The sequence below is a fragment of the Aspergillus mulundensis genome, assembly GCF_003369625.1.
Source record: "Aspergillus mulundensis strain DSM 5745 chromosome Unknown scaffold_3, whole genome shotgun sequence".
In the NCBI taxonomy this organism is placed as follows: Eukaryota; Fungi; Ascomycota; class Eurotiomycetes; order Eurotiales; family Aspergillaceae; genus Aspergillus; species Aspergillus mulundensis.
Window position 1 is genome coordinate 1,142,647 of NW_020797891.1, and position 24,892 is coordinate 1,167,538.

At 55.3% G+C, this 24,892-nt stretch overlaps 10 protein-coding genes across 10 annotated transcripts; 7 read left to right on the forward strand and 3 right to left on the reverse strand.

Moving 5' to 3' along the window:
- Positions 1-268: 268 nt before the first annotated feature.
- DSM5745_04115 (WD40 repeat domain-containing protein) lies at positions 269-2,215 on the forward strand (the record flags this gene model as incomplete). The annotated part of the gene is made up of 1 exon (XM_026746131.1): positions 269-2,215. The coding sequence occupies one exon, from the start codon at positions 269-271 to the stop codon at positions 2,213-2,215; it is 1,947 nt and encodes a 648-aa protein (XP_026605127.1).
- A 2,664-nt stretch (positions 2,216-4,879) lies between these two features.
- Positions 4,880-6,632, forward strand: DSM5745_04116 (sugar porter family MFS transporter; the record flags this gene model as incomplete). Its single annotated transcript, XM_026746132.1, has 4 exons — positions 4,880-5,047; positions 5,100-5,848; positions 5,897-5,948; positions 5,997-6,632. 4 exons carry the CDS (start codon positions 4,880-4,882, stop codon positions 6,630-6,632), a joined length of 1,605 nt encoding a protein of 534 aa, XP_026605128.1.
- A 657-nt stretch (positions 6,633-7,289) lies between these two features.
- Positions 7,290-8,389, forward strand: DSM5745_04117 (uncharacterized protein; the record flags this gene model as incomplete). Its single annotated transcript, XM_026746133.1, has 3 exons — positions 7,290-7,323; positions 7,407-7,477; positions 7,538-8,389. 3 exons carry the CDS (start codon positions 7,290-7,292, stop codon positions 8,387-8,389), a joined length of 957 nt encoding a protein of 318 aa, XP_026605129.1.
- Positions 8,390-8,679: 290 nt separating this feature from the next.
- Positions 8,680-10,818, forward strand: DSM5745_04118 (putative Zn(II)2Cys6 transcription factor; the record flags this gene model as incomplete). The annotated part of the gene is made up of 1 exon (XM_026746134.1): positions 8,680-10,818. The coding sequence occupies one exon, from the start codon at positions 8,680-8,682 to the stop codon at positions 10,816-10,818; it is 2,139 nt and encodes a 712-aa protein (XP_026605130.1).
- A 557-nt stretch (positions 10,819-11,375) lies between these two features.
- DSM5745_04119 (3CxxC-type zinc finger protein) lies at positions 11,376-11,879 on the forward strand (the record flags this gene model as incomplete). Its single annotated transcript, XM_026746135.1, has 1 exon — positions 11,376-11,879. The coding sequence occupies one exon, from the start codon at positions 11,376-11,378 to the stop codon at positions 11,877-11,879; it is 504 nt and encodes a 167-aa protein (XP_026605131.1).
- A 918-nt stretch (positions 11,880-12,797) lies between these two features.
- DSM5745_04120 (3CxxC-type zinc finger protein) lies at positions 12,798-13,466 on the forward strand (the record flags this gene model as incomplete). The annotated part of the gene is made up of 1 exon (XM_026746136.1): positions 12,798-13,466. One exon carries the CDS (start codon positions 12,798-12,800, stop codon positions 13,464-13,466), a length of 669 nt encoding a protein of 222 aa, XP_026605132.1.
- Positions 13,467-13,648: 182 nt separating this feature from the next.
- Positions 13,649-14,271, reverse strand: DSM5745_04121 (uncharacterized protein; the record flags this gene model as incomplete). The annotated part of the gene is made up of 2 exons (XM_026746137.1): positions 13,649-13,910; positions 13,943-14,271. 2 exons carry the CDS (start codon positions 14,269-14,271, stop codon positions 13,649-13,651), a joined length of 591 nt encoding a protein of 196 aa, XP_026605133.1.
- Positions 14,272-14,309: 38 nt separating this feature from the next.
- On the reverse strand, positions 14,310-16,808 carry DSM5745_04122 (uncharacterized protein; the record flags this gene model as incomplete). Its single annotated transcript, XM_026746138.1, has 3 exons — positions 14,310-14,846; positions 14,897-16,416; positions 16,454-16,808. 3 exons carry the CDS (start codon positions 16,806-16,808, stop codon positions 14,310-14,312), a joined length of 2,412 nt encoding a protein of 803 aa, XP_026605134.1.
- Positions 16,809-17,482: 674 nt separating this feature from the next.
- DSM5745_04123 (FAD-binding oxidoreductase) lies at positions 17,483-19,820 on the reverse strand (the record flags this gene model as incomplete). The annotated part of the gene is made up of 8 exons (XM_026746139.1): positions 17,483-17,720; positions 17,776-18,529; positions 18,595-18,774; positions 18,844-18,874; positions 18,931-19,167; positions 19,284-19,446; positions 19,561-19,611; positions 19,669-19,820. 8 exons carry the CDS (start codon positions 19,818-19,820, stop codon positions 17,483-17,485), a joined length of 1,806 nt encoding a protein of 601 aa, XP_026605135.1.
- A 337-nt stretch (positions 19,821-20,157) lies between these two features.
- DSM5745_04124 (class I SAM-dependent methyltransferase) lies at positions 20,158-21,056 on the forward strand (the record flags this gene model as incomplete). Its single annotated transcript, XM_026746140.1, has 4 exons — positions 20,158-20,219; positions 20,266-20,376; positions 20,439-20,696; positions 20,744-21,056. The coding sequence occupies 4 exons, from the start codon at positions 20,158-20,160 to the stop codon at positions 21,054-21,056; spliced, it is 744 nt and encodes a 247-aa protein (XP_026605136.1).
- Positions 21,057-24,892: the final 3,836 nt, after the last annotated feature.

Below are 24,892 nucleotides of genomic sequence, written 5' to 3' on the forward strand. Positions count from 1 at the left end.
AGGATGCATGGCGTTTCCTTCTAAGGCACTATGAAGGGATTAACGAAGCTCCTCTGCAGCTATACTCTTCGGGTTTGATTTTCCTTCCAGAGTGGAGTGTTGTTCGGACTACCTTTCAAGACCGCGCTGCAAAGTCCGTATATCAACTTCCTGAGGTACAGTCCTCGTGGGGCCCCGTCCTTCAGTCACTGGAGAGCCAAGGGGAAAAGACTGAAATCGATGGTACAATAGGGTATGGTGTTCACTCGCCTTCTCGCCAGACGGTACAATGCTCGCAGCCGGGATACAGGACGGGTTTACTATATGGTGCCATATCACGCGAGCTGTCCTGTGGACAGTGAACGGGGATGGTGAAAACGTGATCACAGATGTCGCCTTTTCGCCAGATTCTTCCTTATTCGCAACTGCAGGGTACAACGGCTGTTTGACTCTCCATGATCTTTCGACGAGGCGCGAAATCCGGAACTTCGCGGCCCGCGGTAACAATAGGGCTTATATTTGGAAAGTAGCCTTTTCGAAAGATGGTACTTTGCTTGCCGCAGGCTTACCCGACCCTGACGACATGATTGGGATTTGGGATGTCGCCACAGGGGCTTTAGTCCATCAGTTGAAAGGCCATTCGAAGCGCATTCTCGCGCTGAGCTTCTCGCGCAAAGCCGAGGGACACGGAGGGGGACTACTGGCATCGGTGTCAGATGACGGGACAGCCAGGCTTTGGGATATCTTGTCAGGAAAATCGCGACGCATCCTCGAGCATATTCCTGACCACGGATGTGCCATTGAGTTTATTCCTAACGATAGCACATTGATGCCGTCGCGTGATGGGACACTCCAAATCTGGAAACCAAGCGAGGGGCGTCTATCGCTATCTCGTCGCCAAACTTTGATCGAGCCCAAAAAGGGGCTTTATGCGGATTGGGTCCTTAATCTAAGTCTAGGAGTGATCTCGCCTGATGGCAAGCTGCTGGCGGAGGTGGAATCCATATCTGGCGGAGTTCAGTTTTATGATGCTGGCTCCGGTAGGAAAAAGGAGTTGGTCCATGGGCGTCTGGAAAGGGTCGACATCATTGCCTTCTCTCCGGATGGTACAAGGGTAGCAGTGGCTAATCGACGCGAGGACAGGGTAGAGATATGGCAGCGGCCGCGGGAGAAGGCGACCGATTCAGCTCACAGTATCGACGAGTATGCACCGTCGGCTACCAACAAGTATTTCACGATCACTATAGACCGTAAGGGGTATGATGATAGGCAAAACAGCCGGAGAATAATGGCCTTCTCCTCAAACAGCAAGGTCCTCGGATTGGTGGAAACGGCGGGGTATTATCCAAACGGGACCTTGCATCTGTGGGATTCAACGACGGGGAGATATATTGACGAACTCCAGTTTGATGACTATCGGAACACGGAACCTCATTTTACCTTTTCGGCGGATACCAGACTCCTGGCGATTGCCGGTCAAGAAGAACGCATCGAATACTTCAAGCCCTATGTCGGCAGCGAAAAGCAGATCGATATATATGAGATCACTGCTTACGGCCTGAAGCAGAGGCAGACTATCATCCTTCGCTCTCTCGACATCGACCAGCTGGCATTTTCACCGGACTGTACAATTCTAGCGACCGTCTCTTCCCAGGGAGTCAGGCTCTGGGATATTGCTACCGGGAAGATTCAGCTGACATGCCCCGCCCTTGACCAAGTGAGTAGCACCGGCTTCTCCTCTGACGGCAAATTCTTTGCCTACGGGCTGGGCAGTGGGATAATCCAGCGATGGAACATAAGGACGCGAGCGCAGCTGTTAGCCCTCACCGGTCCCACGTGTCCAGTCGTCCAGGTTGCATTCTCATCTGACAGCAAGACCCTGGCGTCCGCGACGGCAGACGGGATAATCACGCTCTGGGATTTGACCCTGGGGACCGCGGTACGGACGTTCAGCGCTGACGTAGACATCACCGATCTTTGCTTTCAGGACAATGACCGGCGCCTTGGGACTAACCTAGAGGTCTTCTCACTGGAAGAGTCCGATGGTGACACTGGACATCCTGTCAGATTGTTGTCTCGCCCTAGGTATGGACTGAGAGGCAACTGGGTAACAAGGAACGGCGAAAATTGGCTCTGGCTGCCCTGGGATTATCGAGCCCTTTGCCTCGCGTATCACGGCGATTGCGTTGCTTTGCAGCTCAGATTCGGGGGTGTGATTTTCATCGGCTTCCGCTAGACACTTCGACCAATGTTTCACGTCTATAGTAACCGTCTTAAGGCAGTAATCCAGCCGTTCATATATGCAGATATGTATGTTGACGGTCATATTGCTTATCTTGGAGACCCTTGTGCCCAAGAAAGTTGTCACGACAGCGTCGCAAAGCACGGAAGAATCAAGGCAAGCGCGGCATGGCACAGCACGATTTGGTGACTTGAGAAAAGACAAAAACAAAAAACATACAACAGCTGGGATTCGCATGTGGTCACCCACCATACTACTAACAAGCCGGCGTGTGGTTTAAGTACGGCTGAGCGGACGGGAAGCCCTGTTCTCCACACCCTGTGGTCGTATGTGCTTGTTCTGTTGAAAGAATGGTTGTTGTAGAGCGACATTTTGGCGATCACGCAACACGAATAGTCTTGCATGTGTCTTCGACCTTGCCACTCAGTACGTAATTGTGGCTTAGGGGCTGGCCCAGTGAGCCCGTAGAGACAGACCACCGTCGCTCGATCTCTCGTCGACCCATGACAATCTAGACCACGATCATACGAGGAACCCGAACGGTCGGGAGCAGGTCGGCGTCGGGCACGATAGCGTCACACAGACGGTAAGACCAGCGCATTCGTTGCAGACCCTGGACACGAAATGCCGATCGAGCAGTCCGATGATCCGGCAGGTCTACCGTCTGCCGCGTTCGAGTCTCGAGCTTGCAATCACCGGCGAGTCTCCGACTCCATGCGATTGCGGGTCCAGCGCTGCTGACGGTTCGGACAACGGCCGTTCCGTTTCGATGCAGGGGCAGCAGGGCACGCTGAAGCTGGAGGGTTTGTACGAGGTCGGGATCGGGCGGGCAGACTCGGGTTCATCTCAGTGGTGGAGAGCCATCGGGGTCGCGATTCCAAGACGCGGACTATGGTGCCGTTACTCTTAGGAGGGCGGGAGGCTGAAACTTGTGCCCGAGTCGGGGTAAGGTTCCTTTCCCATGGTGACGCCGCTCCTTGTCGATAGTGATACGACGTTGGCTCATGGAGATGCAGGGCACTGAGGGTTCGAGATGGTTCGCAGGCAAGGTGTACCCTGGTAAACCAAGGAACCCGGGGCGACGTCGTGGATAGTGCCTGAAGTGGTGGGCGCACCCGTAGTGGCTAGCGCTGCAGCAGAATCTTTATCCGGGGTACTCCGTACGGTATTCTGGAGTCGGAAATTATAGCCTCTGGGCACGGAGCAGCCGGCGAATGAGCGAGGGCGGGCTGAGTGCCACGTTGGCGTGCCATGGCGTCTTCTGGAATGTCACACGGCGAATCTTCGGGGCGTTGCCGTAAGCTGACTGGGGTTGCATGAGGTTGAGGTTATAGGTAGGCAATAGTCCCTCAGCTATGGCCCTAAGCATCCAGTAGCGAAAGAAATCCCCGGCGAAGGCGAAATGTCGCTGTCAACGTCGCTCTTGTCCGGGGCAGTTGGCCGGGGAAGGTTTCGCTTGCGCCCCGCACAATCAACGGGCGAAGGTCGAAGGTTCAGGCTGAAGCGACTATTCTTGAGGTGGCGCTACCGAACCGTGGCCCATGATCCCACTTCATGATTCAGTCGAGGCAGTTAGCGGATGTTCTGTTCGGCAGGATTTGTGCATGGACGAGTAAAAAGAAACGCTCAGGTCGCGTCTTGGAGGGGCTTGTTTTGCGGTGCCGAATGCTTTGCCTGCCAAGACTGGTGCCGAGAACAGCGCCAAGACAGCAGTAACTGTTGGAGATGGAGAGATGGAGAGCAAGGGAGTAGTCAGCATCATGTAATCGAGTTACTCAGATACCTAGTACCTAGGACGGAGTAGAATGAGATGAAGCTGGTGCTATTGGCAGGGTTACATCTCAGGCTCAGTGAGGTCGCATCGAGCGAGAATTGCAGCAGAGCACGTGGTTGGCCGCTTTCCCGCCCCCTGCTCGGCCTTTGCCCCCAATCCAGCTGCCTCCGACCAGACTTCTCCTCCTCCACACTTCCCTCCACATCTCCCGAGCTGACAGTCGGGGTTAACCCGATCCTCTGTATGGCCAGACCCCATGGGCTTGTCTTCGCCACGGCCTTGGCTGTTTTAGCGCCGGTCTCAGCCAGTGTTCCTGTCAATTTCACCACCGCGAGGTCAGGGAGCACAACACCAGATGCAACCTGTCATCGCAGCGGCAAAGTCTGCGCTGACTGCTGTAATTGGCCTGGAATTCTCCTGGCCAGTGCAGTAGGTACTGGCGCTACGGAGAAGTCCTCCGTCCATCGCTGCTCGGTCCTCAGACCACTCACAGTCACTGCTGGAGGCAATTTGAATTCACGCCAACAGTGGGGACTCCGCTAATTCAGCGAGAAGGAACCAAGCGAGAAAATTCCCTGGTCACGACTCACTTGTCATTCACCATGGAGCCGAGTGTCAGCTGCTTCCCCGTGGGCTCCCCGGCACCCGGTCCGAGTCAAGCCATGGGGAAACCGCGAGCCCGGTCTGGTTTCAAACCCATTCACTGCTGCAGCCTGCATGGGTTATAAAGGCCGGTGTTCCTCCCCCCTCGTCTCCCTGTCCTTCTCTCCTCATCCCTCGTCTTCTCCATTTCTCCATCTTCCCCGCGACCCCGGCAGTTGAGCCCCACCACCAGAACCTCTTGATTACTTTCTTTCTTTACAGATCGTCTCCTAGCCATCGCCATGGCGGACGGTGTCGTTGCTGGCGGCCGGGTTGAGGCCCCCGTCACCTGGAAGACCTACCTGATGTGCGCCTTTGCGGCCTTTGGTGGTATCTTCTTCGGTTATGATTCGGGTTACATCAACGGTGTCCTGGCTATGGACTACTTCATTCACGAGTTTACTGGAAAGGTTGGCATTCTTACCCCTCCGGCTTATTTCCAATCTAACTAGTGTGTCCTAGGTCAAAGCCGACTACGAAGCCGCCGACAACCTCAAAGGCTACGTTATCTCGTCCTCGAACAAGTCCCTCATCACCTCTATTCTCTCCGCGGGTACCTTCTTCGGCGCCATTATTGCCGGTGACCTGGCAGATTGGTTCGGTCGTCGTACAACTATCATCAGCGGTTGCGGGATCTTCATGGTCGGTGTTGCGCTGCAGACTGCCTCCACCACCGTTGCCCTGCTGGTGGTCGGCCGTCTGATTGCTGGATTCGGTGTTGGTTTCGTCTCTGCTATCCTGATTCTCTACATGTCGGAGATTTCTCCCCGCAAAGTCCGTGGTGCTATTGTCTCCGGATACCAGTTCTGCGTCACCATCGGTCTGATGCTGGCGTCCTGCGTGGACTACGGCACTGAGAACCGCACCGACTCCGGCTCATACCGTATCCCCATCGCCCTTCAGCTCCTTTGGGCTATCATCCTTGCCGTCGGTCTGTTCATTCTTCCCGAGTCGCCTCGTTACTTTGTCCGCAAGGGCGATCTGGCCAGTGCCGCCAAGGTGCTTGCTCGCGTCCGTGGCCAGCCTCAGGACTCGGTGTACGTCAAGGAGGAGCTCGCTGAGATTGTCGCCAACAATGAGTATGAGATGACAATGATCCCTCAGGGTGGCTACTTTGCCACCTGGGCCAACTGCTTCCGTGGAAGCCTCTGGTCTCCTAACAGCAACCTTCGCCGAACTATCCTGGGTACTTCGCTTCAGATGATGCAACAGTATGTTTCTTCCCTAGTTGTCTGATCTATTCGCTAACGTGCGCGCAGGTGGACTGGTGTCAACTTTGTCTTCTACTTCGGAACCACCTTCTTCACCAACGTACGCATTCCTTTCTCCTATCAATGCTTTCAAAGCTAACTGTCGCAGCTTGGCACCATCTCCGACCCCTTCCTCATCAGTATGATCACCACCATCGTCAACGTCTTCTCCACTCCTGTTTCCTTCTGGACCATGGAGAAGATCGGTCGTCGCCCTCTGCTCCTCTGGGGAGCCCTGGGCATGGTGATCTGTCAGTTCATCGTCGCCATCGCCGGTGTCGTCGATGGTAACAACAACAAGACTGTCAGCGCCCAGATTGCCTTCATCTGCATCTACATCTTCTTCTTCGCCTCGACCTGGGGTCCCGGTGCCTGGGTCGTCATTGGTGAAATCTACCCTCTGCCCATCCGTTCTCGCGGTGTCGCCCTCTCCACCGCCTCCAACTGGCTCTGGAACTGCATCATCGCCGTCATCACCCCCTACATGGTCGACGAGGACAAGGGTAACCTCAAGTCCAAGGTGTTCTTCATCTGGGGCTCCCTCTGCGCCTGCGCCTTTGTCTACGCGTACTTCCTGATCCCCGAGACCAAGGGCCTTACCCTCGAGCAGGTCGACAAGATGATGGAGGAGACCACCCCCCGCACCTCGGCCAAGTGGAAGCCTCACGGCACATTCGCTGCTGAGATGGGCATGACTGAGAAGGACGTCACCACGACCCACGAGGACATTGCCCAGAAGGCGTAGGCTGTCTTGAGCTGGAATTGCTCGCTATCAATACTGTGATTTCACTATGGATATCACATGTCTTAGCTATGCATCATGTGTCATTCTAATGCTTTATGTTACACGAAGAATAATCTAGACCTTTTAATGTCATGCAGGCTATTCCGCTTAGTCAAATGAGTGAGTGGAACCAAGTACAGTGAAGGCCACATTTACCTTCAGCAACTCGATACATATTAGAAAGACAAAAATGCGCTGACGGCGAGTCTGACATGTACAAAAACCACTCATCGAGATAATAACCATTGTGTAGCCATTAGTCTCGCTTTGAAGCACTTGGCGGCACTACGACACAGGACCTCGGCCCATTCGCCGGTCTCTGTAATCATGGCTACACAGCAGAAGCCATACTCGCCGAAAACTGAAAGTAGAATGAACAACCTCGGCCGAGCTGCGTAACATATCGCTTCAGTGTATTCTGAAAGCTAAGCTTCATGCTTACCAGCGAAGTTTTGCTGACGTGCAAACTCTCCTCGGCCGAATCTCGGGCCAGTCTGGCTACATAGGGCTCGCTGTCCCTCAGCAAGAGCACCGCGATAGCAAGCAAACAGTCTCTCGAACTGAGTCAAAGACAACTTTTAATCTCTTACCCAATATTCGCCATTGAGAGCAGCCGGGATGGTCAAGATTGCAATCGCGGGTGGCTCGAGCGGTACGTCTTTCTGCTTGTCTGTCGAAATATATATCGGCGCAATCTACCGAGTACAGGCACAGACAACTAACGCGTTAATCCAGGCGTTGGCCGGGAATTCACCGACGCCCTCGTCGCAACAAACAAGCACGAGATCCTCCTCCTTTCTCACAAGGTCTATACCCCATACCGACCTGCCATCCCGATATCGACCTGACCATGATCTCTACCCCAGGACGCCCCGCCCACCCTACCAGCGCGCACAACCTGGATAAAAACAACCTACAGCTCAACCGCGCATCTCGCCGAAGTCCTATCAGGCGTGCACACCGTCTTATCTTTCATAATCGAGCAAGAGAGCGAAACCAGCCCCGTCCAGCGCCGCCTAATCGACGCATGCGTCGTCGCGGGCGTGACTCGCTTCGCGCCCAGCGAGTGGGCCTCATCCTCACTGCGCCATCTCCCCTGGTACGCCTACAAAGCTAGTATCAGGCGCTATCTGGCGGAGCTCAATAAGGAGAAGCAAGTCCTTCAGTACGCGCTTTTCCAGCCGGGCCTGTTTGCCGATTACCTTGCCGCGCCGCATCGGACGAGCCGGTATATCGTGCCGCTGCAGATCCCGGTTGATTTTGCGAATCGTCGGGCGATCCTTGTTGACGGCGTTGATGCGGAGAATGCGCGCATCACTCTGACAACCGTTGCTGATTTCGCGGCCGTTATGGTGAAAGCTGTTGAGTGGACGGGTGAGTGGCCTGTTGATTCGGGGATTGCGGGGACGACGATGACGCTTTCTGAGCTGGTGAGACTCGGTGAGAAGGTCCGTGGGGGTATACCGTTCAATATTGAGAAGGTGAGCAAGGAGGACTTTTTGTCTGGGACGTGGAAGACGAGCTGGGTGCCGCGCAATGAGCACCCGTCTGTTCCGGTGGAGATGCAGGAGGGGTTTGCGAGGCCGGCGACCGAGGGCATCTGTTTGGCGTTTGCGGAGGGGGCGTTTGGGGTGAGGCCGGTCTGGAATGGGCTTTTGCCTGGGTTTGGGTTTGAGGGGGCTGAGGGGTTTTTGGGGAGGGTTTGGGGAAAAGAATAGACGATCTGTAGAGGGATGGGTGGATTTGAGGTGCAGTGTGTTGATGTTCCGCAGTTGATAGTCGAGTCAAGTAGAGTGTGGAGATTATCTGTAAGGCTGTTTCAAACCTTTCTTGCCTCATTGGAGTCAATCTCCTGCTGTCTTGGGCCTGTACCCAGTGTAAACGCCGAGATTTCGGCCGATTTTGTCAGCCTGCGTTCTTTCCAATTCCCATCGCTCTCTCTCCGCATCTTCTTCCCTCCTCCTCTCCTTTCCCATCGTCTCAACATACCACAAATATCCACTCATCGATGTTCGACGACCAAGTCCATCCCTCCAAGCGGCGAAAAGTCCGAAAAGGAACCCAGAGCTGCTGGGAGTGCAAGCGGCGCAAGGTGCGATGCATCTTCGCTTCGGCCGAACACGCCATCTGCAACAACTGTCGGCGCCGCGGGACGGCTTGTGTGAGCCAGGAGCTTGAGGTCCCTGGTACTCTGGATGCATCGAGTGGGAATCAAGGGGAACTTGCAGCGAGGCTTGGGCGTGTTGAGGAGGTGCTTGAGCGATTGGCCAATGCTGGTGTCCGTTCGTCGGTGGGCGAGGCAGAAGATGTGGACAGACAACAGCCGCAGGAACCGACGGATACAAGGGCAAAAGCGAACTCCACCGTACCGAGACCGCAGATCTCTGGCTCCGGGAAGTATGATGAGCTGTGTCGCGAGCTGATCGCGGCTTGGCCCAGTGATGATGATCTGGAGGTTATCAGCTCCCTTCCACTGGGCCTGCTCTGCATCCCACTATGTTGGAGAACGTGCACCCTAGGCAAGAACCAGTCACCAAGTGAGACGCTTAACCTACCGCTACCATGTTCTCATCCCGTGCTAATCGCCCGGAGACTCCTCATGCTGGCGACACACATGCAAGGCGTCATCCCCTCTGCCATTCAGCAACTCGATGATCTGGGAGTACCGTACCGCGAGATCATGATCCGCGCCGTTGAGCAGGCAATCAAACTGGTAACAACCAACGACGAACTTATTACCTCAGTCGAAGGCTTGGAGTGTGTCATGCTGGAGGTCATGTACCAGAACTACGCCGGCAACTTGCACCGCGCGTGGATGGCCGTGAAGCGTGCAACCACAGCCGCGCAGGTGATGGGCCTCCACCGAGCCTCAAACCTGCCTCCTTTTAGATTCCTGGACCAAGCAACCCGAGCAACCTTTGACGCTGACGATGTTTGCTTTCGTCTGGTCCAGATGGACCACTACCTCTCCCTCATGCTCGGGCTGCCACAAACCGCACTCGAAGGGCGATTTGCCATCCCTGACGATTTGTCCAAGTTCAATCACCGAGGTCGCCTAGAGCGCCTCCACTGCGCCGTCTCCGGACGTATTGTGCGACGAAACGATGCAGGAACCAATGATCTTCAGATCACGCGGGAGGCCGACAATCTCCTTCAAATCGCTGCCGCCGAGATGCCTCCCCAGTGGTGGCTATCCCCAAGCTTCAGTAAAGAGTCGGATCTCGTGGACGATACAATCCGCCTCATGATTCAGTTCACCCATTACCACCTCCTTGCCCGACTTCATTTGCCGTACATGCTCCGCCCGTCGACATACCAAACCCATGAGCATAGCAAAGCCGTAGCAGTCTACGCCAGCCGCGAGCTGCTATCCCGGTATATCATGTTTCGAAGCTCGAACCCGGTAGATTACTACTGCCGGGGATGTGACTTCCTCGCCTTTGTCGCGACGATGATCTTGTGTCTTGCCCACATCAACTCCAGCACCAACTCTATTCCCGTCCTCTTGAAGCCGCTCGCATACAGCCGCCCAACCGATCGCGGAATGATGGAACAAACAGCCGAGATCATCGCCTCCACTGCTGCAATGGAGTACAACACTTCCGGTGCCATAGCGCCAAAGCTTACGCGTATCATACGGCACTTGCTTGACGTGGAGTCAAGTGCCGCGAGCGGGACAGTGTACAGCACGAGCACTAGTCCTACCTCGGCCAATGGTGAAGAGGGAGAGATTGATGGGACCGTGAAGCATGGCGGAAACGCACTGCATATACGTATCCCGTATTATGGGACGATCAGGCTTGAGCGAGGGCGTGGAGTTGAGAAGGTCTCGAGGACTACGCAGCTGGGCCAAATGCAGGCCATGGACGAAGTTTTTGATGAGCATCCGAGCGACGGAATGGTTACTCGCGCATATGACCCCGTCAGCAGAGCGTCGGGACCAGGAGCGGAAAATGAGATGCAAGGGAATGATTTGCCAGGTTCCGTCCCAAACGAGGTTCTGGGACTGGAGATTGAACCTGATCATATGTTCCCTGACTCAGAAACTGATTGGAACGTCGGTGACATTGATATTGCCCTCTTCGATAGCCTCTTTCGCGGTATAGAGCTTCCCGAAGTGGACGCGGCTGGGGAGGCGTGGATGTGATATGCCCACGAAGACCTGAATCAATGTCTGTTTTTGACCTCTACCGATTCTGTTCTGCCTCTTGCAACTGCGTCAAACCTCGATGACAAAACCAAATCTGGACAGGGAGTACCGTGACTTTACATAGCGACCCAGTGTTCTCCTTCAGAATGGGCCTTTCCTTGAGCGGCCGGGAAACCACAGCGCACTTTGAATGGAGATGCACCCATGTTCTCAGGTCTTTTTCTTGCAGATACCTACGAGAGCTGTATCCTTGCTGCAAGGGGGTAAACCTGTTATCTACGTGAGACAGCAAAGTTGATGGTGGGGTACCTGAAAATCTGCTCAACACAACGCAGCTGCAGGCGGATTTTCTTCGCCCACAGAAGAGGATTTCATCTGCAGAATCTTCCATCTCTTCTTTTTAACTTTTTTCTCTTCCTTTCTCTCAGACATCCTTCGTGGCTTATCCATCTGTTTCTTAAACCACATTTGATGGTATATTGACCACGTCCCACTCTATCAACACTGCTAACTGACTCCTCCTCAGGTCTATTGACAATTGAAAACATTCCAAGATGCCGTCTCGCAAGAAAGGTGTTAAAACTCATTCCATGTTCACCGAACAACACTCATCAGTCCTCGAGCTGCTCAAGACGTCCGGCCTGAAAATGAGCTTCCATCCCGTTGATACCGACAAAGGAACGATCTGTGCAAAGGAAACCAACGTCGTGGGCGAGTTCATATGCAACAACAAACCCTGCAAATCTAAGGGCTGGGCCAGTGGAGTGGTCGCCACTGTTATTCGCCTGTACCCGGACAACCGATACAACGCCCGTGTATACCATCAAAGATGCAAGAAGTGCAACACCCTCAGTCGCCCCAAGCTCGATGAGAGCTACGCTGAGCGCGTCGCTTACCGTCTCAAGAAGTGGAATGACATCGACGTCGAGGAACCTGTTTACAACAAGGAGAGCAAGGAGCCTCATAAGACGCAGCTCTGCGAAGGGTGCAAGGCTGGGCACTGCCGGCAGTCCAACATGAACAGCCGCTTTTACTCCAAGCGTACTCAGAGGAAATGAGCCAAGAACATGGATGGATGATGTTTTGAGTGGCTTGGAACGGTCTTGTCGATATCTAGGAGGGTCTGAGGATTATGCCTGCTGTCTGAACAACGCGGCTCCACTCTGTGATTGTGAAGTGAAAGGAGATTCAGGGCTCATTGTTGTCAAGATCTGCCTTTGTTTGTACGGCTGGTTTCTATGCACTTTTGTTTGATAGAGCTAGATGATTTGCTAGACACTGTCAAGTCTAAAGACACTCAGGACTAGATCTCATGATTGAACCATTGGGCGTATTTTTTATCTGTATAACTTGGTGTTTCTATCTGTTTCGCTGCCAGTTACATCTCCAAATCTAGAAAGGTTTGCTGTACTTAAGTCGTTGTCTCTTGGTAACTATGGTAGCAAGATCCCAAGATTAAATCACCAGCGCTTAATCACACCAGAATTCGCCGATGAAAAGCGCATTTTTTGTTGATATCCATCTTCTGTGCTTGCTTCAGAGAGAATGCCACTATTTCCTAGGGGTTGCATTTCACTTGAAAGTATTGATAGAACTGGTTGCTGCAAAACCTCAAAGTCGTGGCTTGTCTCCTCTGGCAACCACCACGAGTCCCACGATTCGCACTTCAACTTTCTCTCACACACCCTCAGCTTCCAAGATATGACAGAGATTAATTGACTTTGTAAGAGAAGTATCTCTTATTTTCAGTATCAAAACCCTGGCTAATGACTCCGGTAAAGCTCACCGAGCGAGGTCCAGTAACACACCTCGCATACGGATCATCCTCTCTCCTCTCTCCTCTCTCCTCTTGCTTTCGCCCTCTCCAGCTTTCCTCCCCTCATCACTCCGTTTTTTACATTTCCATCCCTTCGAAGCCCTTGCCGGAGTTCTATTACAACAACCCCCCTTCTCGTTGAATCGCGACCACGCCCAAGATGGAATCGCGCCTCTCTCCTCGACCGTCAGCTCCTCCGACCACCCTCGAGGCCGAGGAAACACCACCAAGAACCACCGAGCCCACAACAAAGCGATCGAGTCCTCGCAAGCCTATACCTAAGCACTCCATGTACCCTGAGCTCGACTCTAACGTCGCTAAACTCCTCGAACCTCACGGGCTGACGATGACTTTCCACCCCATTGACACCGACAAGAGCACATTCAGCCGACACAAAACCAACGTCGTCGGCAGATTCAAGTGCCCGAATACCACCTGCGGCCACCACAAATGGGAAAGCAAGAGCATCGCACTCAGTATCCGTCTGTACCCGGACAACCGGTACAACGCCCGCGTGTACCACCAGCGCTGCAGCGCCTGCAAGTGGATCGTTCGGCCGGAGCTGGACGGGAGAGACGGGACCTATGCGGAGCGCATCGCGTACCGGCTTAAGAAATGGAGCGGTGTGCAGGTTGAGCGCGTATATCGTGATCCGATGCCGCCGGGCCATGCGCTGCATCGCGCGAAGCTGTGTGAGGGGTGTAGGGCGGGGCGGTGCAAGTTCTTCAAGGATAAGAGGAACGGGAGCAGGAAGGGTGGCGGGAAACGTGGAGATGGAGGACAGGGGAAGGGGCGTGGGAAAGTCTGGGACACGGGCGTCTACCATTAGGAGCGACTGCTGGCAGCGTGGGCTAGCTGGCGAGATGGTATTGTACAGGGTGAATGGGGTGGGTGAGGTGACGACGCCTGTATCTGATTGCCCTTTTGCGACTGATTTCTCCTTGATTCAATGATGTGACAGAGCTCAACCAGATTTTCTAGTGATCAATATCTAAGCATCAATGCCTCGTCCTACTCCGTGATCTGCTCATCTGCCCGAAGCAAGCTCTTACTCACAACCACCCTCCCAATCGCCGAAAAGCTCGCGCCCCCCAGAATCGTAAACGTCTGCACATCCGCATGGAACGTCTTAAGCAGCCAGCTGTGGATCTCAACCGCCAGCAGTGAGTCCACCCCGGATCCGGCAACGGACTGCCCGGGTTCGATATCCGTCTCCGAAAGACCGGAGATAGTCCTTGTTACCTTTGCAAGAGACCCTGCGCCATAACACCCGCTGCCTCATCAGGAGATGAAGCGGCTACAAACTCAGCCTGAAGATCCCGCGCCCGGCCTGGACCCGACCCAGCACCGCGTGAAGCAGCCGGAACCCGATGCAGGAAGCCGAACATCGGCCTCTCCATGAGCCCCGGCTCGTCCAACCCAGCAGCCTCAATCGCAGCAGGCGTGTTAATCCCGTACACGACGTGCGCGGAATCGACATCGCGTTCCCCCGCCATGCCAGCCGCCAAAACAGGATCGCAGTAATAGTCCAGCAGCGCGAGGAACCTATCCCGCGAGGTGGGAAACATAGTCCCCGACCCAAACAGCCGCTCCCGGACCGCCGCGTTCTCCGCCACGAAGCCGTCGTCCGCCATGGCGCCCAGGTCAATGGACGTGGCTGGCTGGCCGCGGCTTACGCGGTATCGCGCCAGGCTATCCTGGAAGGAATTCCCGGCGGCGTAGTTGGATTGGCCGTGCTGGCCGACGATCCCGGAGACGGCCCCGGGGACGAGAGGCGGACGAAGAAGGTCAGCCCCTGCAGGTGCGTGTGCAGGTTCCATGATCCGGAGACCTTGGGGTCTACGGCTGCGCGCCATTGGGCGTGCTGCATGTGCGTGAAGGGCGTGTCGTGCAGGACCATGGCGGCTTGGATGCAGCCACGGATTGGGGGGAGAGAGGTGCGGCTGTTTTGCAGGGTGAGGCGGAGGGCGGTTGCGTCGGCGATGTTGGAGGGGGGCGTCTGGATGGTGACTTCGTTGGCGCGCAGGGACTCGACCAACTCGTGCGCTGCTGGGGTGCTTGGGCCTGACCGCGAGAGAAGGAGGAGGTTTCGGGCCCCTCGTTCGACCAGCCAGCGGGTGATGCAGCGGCCGATTCCGCCGAATGCACCGGCAAGTACGTACGTGGCGTCCGCGCTGAAGGTGTACGTGGGATGGCGAGTGGTGATTGTCTGGAGTCGTTAGGGTTGTTGCAGGTTCTAGGCAGCTAGGGATATCTTACCGGGACAATAGCTTCGGGGCTGATTGTCAGCACAGTCTTGCCGCTGGTCTTACCGTCTGCCATGGCCGAGAATGCCTTGTGGACATCGGAGATTGGACAGACATGCACAGGGCGGGAAGGATGAAGGATGCCTTGCTGGAAGAGACGCAGAATGGTCTCCATTGTTTGTAGAGAATGGGCAGGCCGCTCAACAATCCAGACCGACCAGTCCAACGCCGAAAAGGTAGCATGTCTGACAAAGGGAAGCATGGGCAAGCCCGCGTTGTCCAGGATATCCTTCTTCCCCAGCTCAATGAAGCGCCTGTACGGCGCGAGGCTCTCCCACGACGCCAGCAGGCTCTCACCCGCCAGCGAGTTCAGCACAACGTCCACCCCGCGGCCGCTCGTGGCATGCTTCATTCCCCTGGAAAACGAGGTATCGCGGCTGTTGAAGATATGGTCGTCGGCCGGGATCCCGTACTCGGCCATCAGCAGCGCCCGCTTGTGTTCGGAGCCCACGGTCGCAAACACCTCTGCCCCAAGATACTGGCTGAGATGGATAGCGGCCTGCCCGGTTCCCCCAGCACCAGAGTGGATCAGGACGTTCTCGCCCTTCTGCAGACGCGCAAGATCCACGAGACCTGTCCAGGCCGTGCCAAACGTTGTCGGCATCGACGCCGCCTCGACGAAGCTCATGTCAAACGGCAACCGCCAGACATTGTGTGCCTTGCCGCGTGCGTAAGGCTTGAACGCTGCCCCGATGCTGAGCATGCACACCCATTCGCCGATCTGGAAGCTATCCTGGTACGCAGCCCCAACGCGGACCACAGCGCCGGCGCACTCAATCCCCAAGGTCCCGATAGGCAGTCGGCCCAGGGCGGCAAGGCCGTCCTTGAAGTTGAGTCCGACGGCCTTGACTTTGACCTCCACCTCGTTGTCTGGCAGGGGTGCGGAGTGGGCGTCGTCCTCAACAAAGCATAGGCTCTCCAGAAGCCCCGGAGTTTGGGTGGTGAGTTTCAGAGCAGGGGCGTCCTTCCAGCGCAGGTCGCACTCTAGCTTAAACGACAACCTCTCGCGGATTCCCTTCTGGCACGCTGCATCTTCCTGCAGCCGACCGATGTGGAAGAGGCCCCCGCGCTGTTCGATCTCGGCCTCAAACCGGCTTTCTGGACTGGCGAGCATCTGCCTGATGAGACGGAACAAGGTCTGGATCTGCTCTTCATCTGGCTCGCTATCAGCCTCTAAGGTAACTCTCATTGGCTTGTACTCGTTGACCTCGGTGTTGACAGCGCGTGCAAGCCCTGTCGCCATGCCGTGTTCAGGCTTAGATGTGCTCTTCGTCAGCCAGAGTACGCTCCTGGCGTTTTGCAAGATGCGCTGAATGTTCTGTAAGCCGTCCGCGTTTATACCGTGGAGATAAGGCTTGGGAGACTCGATATCAAACGCCAGAACAGTGAGAGCGCCCGGGTCCGTGCTGGCGCCGTCAGCAATATTGACAACGCGGCTTGCCAGCCCGATCTCGAGAAGGCCACGCTGCAGCGCTTTAGTGTACGGCGGCACTACGTCCTGCGCCGAAACAATGTCCACGGAGCTTGGATATGCCGTTCTCCAACGCGGTATAACTGGCTTCCAGCAATAGGCGCTGCTGGGGGTCCATGGATGCAGCCTCGACAGCGGACAGGTCGAAGAAGGGCGCGTCGAAGGCCGTGCAGGTGCCGTCGGCGTCTTCGTTCAGGAAGTGGCCTCCGCGGACGCGGGCCGGCCAGTACATGCTGTCTGCATTGAGACGGTTGACCGGGAAGTCCTGCGAGACGCACCGGGCTTGGTTAAGCAGGTTCCAAAAGCTAGGGAGGTCGTTGGCGCCGCCGGGGAAGCGGAGGGAGAGGCCGACTACGGCGATGAGGCCGATGAGATCGGAATCTCGGTGGGACATGGTTTGGGGAGTTGGCAGTTGGAGTAGGCAGTAAAGCTCGAGGCAGTGATTGTTGCAGAAGAGCTGGACAGTGCAGGTGTTCTGGTAGATGACCTTGGTAAGAGGAAGACAAGCCCTAATTCACCCCAGGGACTGTCATATTCATCACCACCCCCTGACTAGGGCTCAGGCTGCACTGCCAGGTTTCTGATTTGAATTTCCTGTGCAACAATCTATCAGAATGGGTTGCAATCTTGTTACAGTGGATTGTTGTGGTCTATTTAGTGCACAGTCTCTCACACATATTATACCCCAACATGTATGCTATGTACCTATGTATCCAACACCCTAACCCTACAAACTAGCAACAGACTCTCTTGACACTGTGTGGGCTGCGATGATGATAGGATAGGCAATGCTTACTGTGCCCTAGGATGGATCCAAATGCATTCTTACAGTACATGGGAAGGCTGAGGCAAAGCCACGAGTTCCACTCACAGTAGGTCAGGGCTCTTATACCCAAGTCTTCACATGCATCAACATCCTTGCATTAGGTAGTTAATATAAACCTGTCCTTATCATCTGCTATTGCTGCTGCTCAACTAATAGCATAAGGGCAGTAGCGACCCCGAACTATCTATACATTGGGTCCCCGTTGCCTTTGCCCGCCTCTTGCCGTTCAACCCGGTGCAGTCTCAGTCCAATAACTGCTTTGTAAAGACCCCCTCCGGGTCCCACTGCTTCTTCAGCTCTCGCAGCTTCGCCAGGCGCGCTTCCCCCCGGTACCGATACTGGATTGGACCAGACCGGGTCCCGTTGGCGAAATCCACGTACTGCGATTCATCCGGACCACGCAGCAGGGCCAGGCATTCCTCGTTGAATCCGTCCACCATCTCGCGGTTCGCGGGGTCAGTGTGCCACATGATATTTGTCCTGTCAGATACATGTCAACACCTCTGAGTTAGTGGTTGTAGGGTTATGAACGTACTGCCAAAATCGCACATCGTACACCGAGACCGCAGACTCCCACTCCGCAGCCCTCATCTGCCTCGAGTGCCACATGAAGTTGAAGCTCGTGTTCGCCGCATCGAGGCATTGCTCTTGAAGGCGTTTCCAGATCTCGACGGTGGCCAGGAACTTGCCCGTGTCGAACTCGTGCAGTCCCACCTGCCCAAAGCGCTTGAAGTCCCCGTGTGCGCTGAGGAAATCGTTCGCATCGCTAATATTCTCATACGGGACGTCCGCGCCCACTGTGCTAATCGGGGAGAGGTCGTATAGAGCCTTGAACACGGTCTCGGGGTCCTCATCCCCCAGAAGCTGAACATTCACCATCACAATCGGGGTTCGTGCAGGCGGAGGCGCCATGACCATCAACATGCCGACCGTGGCATACGTCGGGTCATCCATGGCCTCCTTCGCGGCCTGCGCTACTTCCGCGGCGCGGGTTAAAGGGAAGACAAACCGGCCAGTCCAGACGAGGCCCTTTTGCTTCCGTAGCATGGAGACCGGGTGCGCGCGGACAACGAGCTGCGTGACGAGCCCGAAGAACTGGCCCGCGCCTCGGATGGCCCAGAGGAGATCGGGATGTGTGCGTTCAGAGACATCAATCAGTTCTCCGGACGCGGTGATCAGCCGGGCGGAGAGGATCTGGTCTGCGCCGAAGCCGACCAGGGAGGAGAGGCTCGATGCGCCGCCGTTGAGGAAGTAGGGGATTGCCCCGACGGTGTTGCCGTTTCCGAGGGCTGTTGATGTTACTTAGGTAGGGCTCGGCGGACTCTGGGCATATTAAAAGACAAGACCCGCATACCTGTAAAGAGCCCCGACTCCGCTAGACGCACTGCGACCTCTTTGTTCAGCACGCCTCCGATCAGCGTCGCAGTGCTGTTTCCCGGGTTAACATGGATGTCCGCGTACAGGCTGAGGTCGATGATGATGCCTTCTTGCCCGATGGTCGACCATCGACTATGGCCGCCTGACTTTGGGACAACTAGCAAGAACAAGATTAGTGCCAATACTCACACCTCATTGACGCAGCCCAGGGACCAATGGATCTTACACGGAACCGATGATGCGAGCGTCCATTGCACCTGGAGGTATCAGAGTCAGCACTCTGCCACTATCCAAGGTTTGAAAGGCTACATACAGTCCTCACACAGTCCTCCTCCGAACGAGGGAGGACAATCGCACCAGGAGTCTGGAGGTTGATATTCGACCAGCGCTCCAGCCGGTCCTGGAACTCGGGGTCATGCGGGTCTTGCAGGATCTGGCAATCCGATGACACAAGATCCCGGAGAGAAGGAAGGAGAGAAAGAAGATGGGTAGCCATGCTATCTGAAGATGTGCCGCAAAGCTCGAGGTCCCAGAGGAGCCAAGCTGTGATCTAAATACATCCCTATCAGGGTTCAGCCGTACCCTCAGCCGCACGCCCCACCCATACACTCACCAGTGATATCGAAAAGCGAGATGGATACTAGCTGTGGTATATTGCTTGCTTACATTTGGCACTAGGCTAACAGCAAAGTCAGTAATCCGACCGGTCCGCTCCTGACTACGCGACGGGAAAAGCGTCGGCGGCTGAAAAGCCAGATTGGTATTGGAGACCTTGATTGCTCGGAAGTAAGAGGTGGAAGCCCAGGCTGTCTCATCGGTGATCTGGTACCTAAGTCTTGCAAGCCGTTGAGCTCGAGATCATGCTACCCATCGTCCAACATAACAGTCTTAACCTGGCTGTGTTAGGTCAGCTGGAGATTTGAAGCACTAAACAAACACTTACACAAGGTCGCTGCAAGCCTCTAGCAGGCTAGGGGGTGGGTTGTTTTGGGCACTGCGCGGATGATCAGACTTCAAATGGGGTCCTATGTGAAATGTAGGCGTCGCTTACGCTCGGGCAGACACTTCACAACCACCATCRCAAAGCTTTTTTCTCTGGTATACCTGCCTGCGCGCTCTTCGAAACCCCATCATTGGCAGTCCGGCGAGAGAAAGTTGAACGAAGACATCATCTTCGTGAAGTTGGGGTGGCTTACGTTCCATGATAGGGATTAGCTAGGGTTTCGAGCCCGAGTAACCCTGCACTTGGTGCCCATGTATATATATCAACCGGCGATCCTTCTGCGTTCTACACGCGGGATGCCTCTCCTCTGCTCTGCGAGTGGGGACCCCTGTTGAGCTGGCGCTGGTGATCAGTCCCAAGTTGCATTAGCATTAGACGAGTCAACAAAGAAAAGACGTTGCACAGCCATCTAGCTTGTCCAATACGAGCCCTCCACGGATCATCACCGTTGGCCTATTACTTAGACCAGCCAGATATAAGCCTGTGCGATTCTCGACTACTTGGAGAACCACATCCTGTCCTTCCCATCACCCAGCCATGGCGAACCCTACAGACAAGGACACCTACGTCTTCACCCGGGACTTCCGCGACAACAACCGGTACGTCTCTCAGAGCTTGGTGAATATCACCAGTTAACGAGTCCAGCATCAACCTCCAGCATTACCTATGGGTTGAGCTCTTTGGCTACCACATCCATCCCTCCATCCCCACCGACAGCCCAAACTTACGCATTGCCGATGTCGGCACCGGCACGGGGTAGGCACACCATCTCCGTCTCCGAGGTCTATAGAAACTGTTGATTAAAGTATGGTATACAGCATCTGGCTCACCGACCTGGCTCGTCGTCTCCCCCCATCCACCGCACTCGACGGCTTCGATATTTCCCTGGCCGCCGCGCCGCCCCCGCAATGTCTCCCAGCAAACATCACCCTCCAGCACTGGGACCTCCTAGCCGACGAAGTCCCCAGCCATCTCAGAGGGACATACGACATCGTGAACATGCGCCTTCTCGTGCTCGTGATATCCGATGACCAGATTGAGAGAGTGATTGAGAAGCTAGTGCAGTTGCTAAGTGCGTCCTACCACCATCAACAACAATCAAGTTGTATACTAACAGACGCAGAACCAACCGGCCACCTCCAAATCTCCGAGCCGGACATGACAACCTAGCGCATCGAGTCCGTCCCGCCGAACGTGCCCGCCCCGGCGTCCGCAGCCCTCTGGGAGCTAAGCCTCAAGGAGCAAGGGTCCCAATTCACGCCAACCTAGGTGCCGCGTCTGGAGTCAATCCTGTCCAAAGCCGGACTGCGCAATGTGCAGTGCGACGTCAAAAGCGCACCGCCGGACATGGCGCTCGCGCTGCACGAGTGCAACCTCACCATCTCGGAGCTGGTGGCGCGCAAGACAAAGAATCGGCAGTGGGCGGAGCAAATTGAGGACTTGCTGCCCGGGGTTGAGAGGGAGATTAAGCATGGGGCGTACTGGGCTTGGACGCGGTGGACTGTTGTTGGGAGGAGGGGTGCTTGAGTATCTATGTAGGGTTCCTATATGCATCGGGCTTTCGATGTATCCAGCCATGTCTTACCTAAGTATGTTCTTTTGTTAGGAGAGATTGAGGTGAGCTCCTCACTTCTTATGGTACCACATTCGCTGTAGCCTGACTCTAAGAATGTTTGGATGAAATGGTATTAGAAGAGTATACGCAAGTAGCGCTCTACCCCAATCCTCTCGTCCAGATAACCATGAACGGACTGGGTAGACATCCGCCATAGCGCCTGTGATCTCTCACCAGAGAGTGAGAGGAGTAAGCGGAACCCTCGGAACCTTGAATACAGGGGCTATCCCAGTTGAGAGTGCAGGGAAGCCCTAGATCCACTGTGCTCTTCATTCCAAGTGGAATGTCGATCAGCTGGTGCTGGAGTCTTTGGTCCAAGACCCCCCATCCCATCCAGCTGGCACTCCAGCGTGGTGGGAATTGATGTCTGTTTCCACATCGGCTCAGGAAGGCAGCCCTGGTGAGGCGCCACACCATGCTCCGCTCAGTGCTCACAGTTGACCGAAGCGGACATCCTTGCGTGCGTTCTCACGGCGCAGTCAGCTCTCACCTCAGCCTACCACAGGTTGTTGGGATGTATCCAATGGAACGCGGCCAGGACTCTTGGCGTGGGGAGTTGCGGTAGGCAATCTACATGATCGGTATGCAGTGCAGACTAGGCTGTCTGGTCCAGGTCCATCCATTTGCCGCTGCTTCTGCCTTCAGTGTCGAGGAAAGCTCGCCTGGTCCCTCTCAGCTGTAAGCATATCATATCAGTGCTAATGGTGAGCTGGCCCCTGTAGGCCTTGATCGGTGCCATACTGCAGGTACAATGCCCACCTCGACACGATCTGCACCGCAGTGATAGGGTTGTTCCCAGATGCCCTGCCCTGCCATATGTACTCCGACCCTCCTCATTAAGGCAATCCCCGCACAAACCCTATATGCTGGTCGACTTCAACTAGCCCCCGACTCAATATTCTACATACATTAGAGAATCAGAACTCCGTCCACCGCTGAGAGTGGCACCGAGACAAGATAGTGAGGTCTCGAACAAAGTTGGGATGGGCCTGATGAGGTCCAAGAGATTAGGACTAATAAGGTCCACTTAGGACAGCCATATATGCCTTTTTTACTAAAGCCTATAGTCAAGGTTATCCTTCAATATTCTTGCTGCAAGAGCGAATCATAAATCTTTAAGTCTATTCTGTTCATATGGATGGTGCAGGTCGGAATTTGGCTATTCTGGTCGGTACGTACTATAGTTGCTAAGGTCAACCTTCCAGCTGCATCAGGCTACATCCGGCTTTGCATCGCGTCAAGTCACGGGTGGATGGAAAGTCTCGCAGCGAAAACACCCGACGAGACCTTTAGTTCGTCCGAGGCCTGAGCACTCAGGACCGCTGATGACCTGATCAGTGTTCAGTTGACACAGCAACGTCATACCGGATGGAATCCGTGACGGACACGGCAGGTGGTGATCAAGTAGGGTAGAGCAGAAAGCAGGGGACCTGTCATTCCGATCATCGTATGACCGCCACACACAGAGGATCATGCTATGCACTGACCGGACTAGGGCTCTTGCTCTTGGCCGCTGCCTTGTCCTTGGCCCCTTGGCGGAGACCTGCCAACCTTAGGGTTCCCGCCCTGCCCTAGGAGGGTATCAGAGTATTGACAACGCCACAAAGGAGCACAGTGTTCCTGGGGCTGTGTCAGACTTCGCCAGACTTTATATGGCTCGGGTGCGGCGCTGCCTCCCCTCTTTCGGCTTTCTGCCACAGTATCCCCACATATAAAAACGTTTCGTTGCTCCAGTCGGTTGAGATTCCTGCCTATCTAGGTTGTGCTTGCTATGCCCGCGCTGAATGTCAGCGAGTTGAACGTGGTGATTTCAGTGCTGGGTATGCCCTGTCTCTCTTAGCAAGACAAACCAGCTAAGGCAAGCAGGGACATTCATTGTCGTTTACGCGCTGGCCTCGGTCAAAATCAAGAATCACTGGTATCTCGGTGAAGCGTGTACGATTCCAAGGCATCCAGCCCGCGCTCGAGGCTCACTGCTAATGCCAACGCAAATGCACAGTGCCGGCCCTGCTAATAGGGATTGTGCTTGGCCCATCCGCCGCTCGATTCCTGGACGCATCAGAGTGGGGCGCTGCAGTCAAGGGCCAGCAAGATGCAATCACCCTGGTACGCAGCACTAAAATTCACCAGCCAAGCCGTGCTCTTGCTGATAATACCAGGGCCTCTGCCGCGTCGTCATCGGCGTCCAGCTGGTAATCGTGGGCTTCCAGCTCCCAGCAAAATACCAGCTGCACCGGTGGAAGGAGATGCTGATCTGTCTGTTGCCGAACATGGCTCTCATGTGGCTGTGCACGTCTGCGTGTATTCTGCTTGCGATTCCGCGGCTGGACTTTGTGAGTTCATTACAATCCCAATTGACGAGCCTAACTGATCGGTTATCCAGCTAAGCGCCCTAGTCCTGGGGTCATGCGTCACGTCCACGGACCCCATCCTCTCGCAGGCCATCGCCAAGGGCCCCTTTGCAGACCGCTATGTTGCCCGTGACCTGCGTGAAATTATCTCCTCGGAAGCCGGTGCGAATGACGGGTTCGGGTTCCCGTTCTTGATGCTGGCTACTTATCTTCTGCGGTATACGCAGGGTAGTCCTGGCCCTGGCCATGATGAACTTGAGCACCGCTCTATCTATCTGTCGGCGAGGGCTGGAGACGTCGGACACCAGGACGGCGGGCTAGCCAAGGCGATGCAGATGTGGTTTGTTGAGACGTGGTGCTACTATGTGGTGATGGGCGCGGTGTACGGCGCTGTTGTTGGGTATGCAAGTATGCGCGCGTTGAGGTTCGCGTTGAGGAAGTCCGTACCATTCAAACCTCCTATTGCATCTAACATGCTAACATGTCCCTTTCCTCCACCTGCAGAAGATGGATAGACGGCGAATGCTACCTCCTCTTCCCCACCGCGCTAGGCGTACGTCCCTCCCCCTCCTCCCTTGCTCAACCCCGTACAACCTACCGACTAACTCATTCCAGCTCTTCACTCTGGGCACCTGCGGTCTAATCAGCACAAACGACCTCCTCGCGTGCTTCTGCGCCGGCACAGCCCTCAACTGGGACGGATCCTACCTGTCCGAGACCGAAGCCCGGCACGACGAAGTCAACCCCTCCATCGACGTGCTCCTCAACTTCGCCGGGTTCATGTACATCGGCGCCGTGATACCGTGGGCTGACTTCCACCAGCCGCAGACGACGGGGATCACGTACCCGCGGCTGATTCTGCTGGGGGTGTTGGTGCTCCTGTTCCGGCGCATACCGAGTTTGCTGGTGCTGTGGAAGTTTATGCCCGGTGTTTGTAAGAGTTGGCGGGAGGCGCTGTTTATGGGGTATTTTGGGCCGATTGGTGAGTCCCCCTATACTATCCCAAGGTTTATGTTTTGTTATTATCTGGGCTATGGCAAGCCCATGCTAAGTGGTCTCTCGTGCAGGAATCGGCGGCGTCTTCTACGCCGAGCACGCAAGCCACTTATTCCCGGCTGCTGGGGAAGGCAGCGAGACGGAGACGACGCTCATCGCGGCCCTGAAACCAAGTACGCCGCTCAACCCTATCGCACAAAGATTTTCTAACACCCAGACGCGGCAGCAATCTACTTCCTCGTCCTCTTCAGCATAACAATCCACGGCCTGTCTACCCCGCTTCTCAGCATAGTGTATAAACTGCTCAACG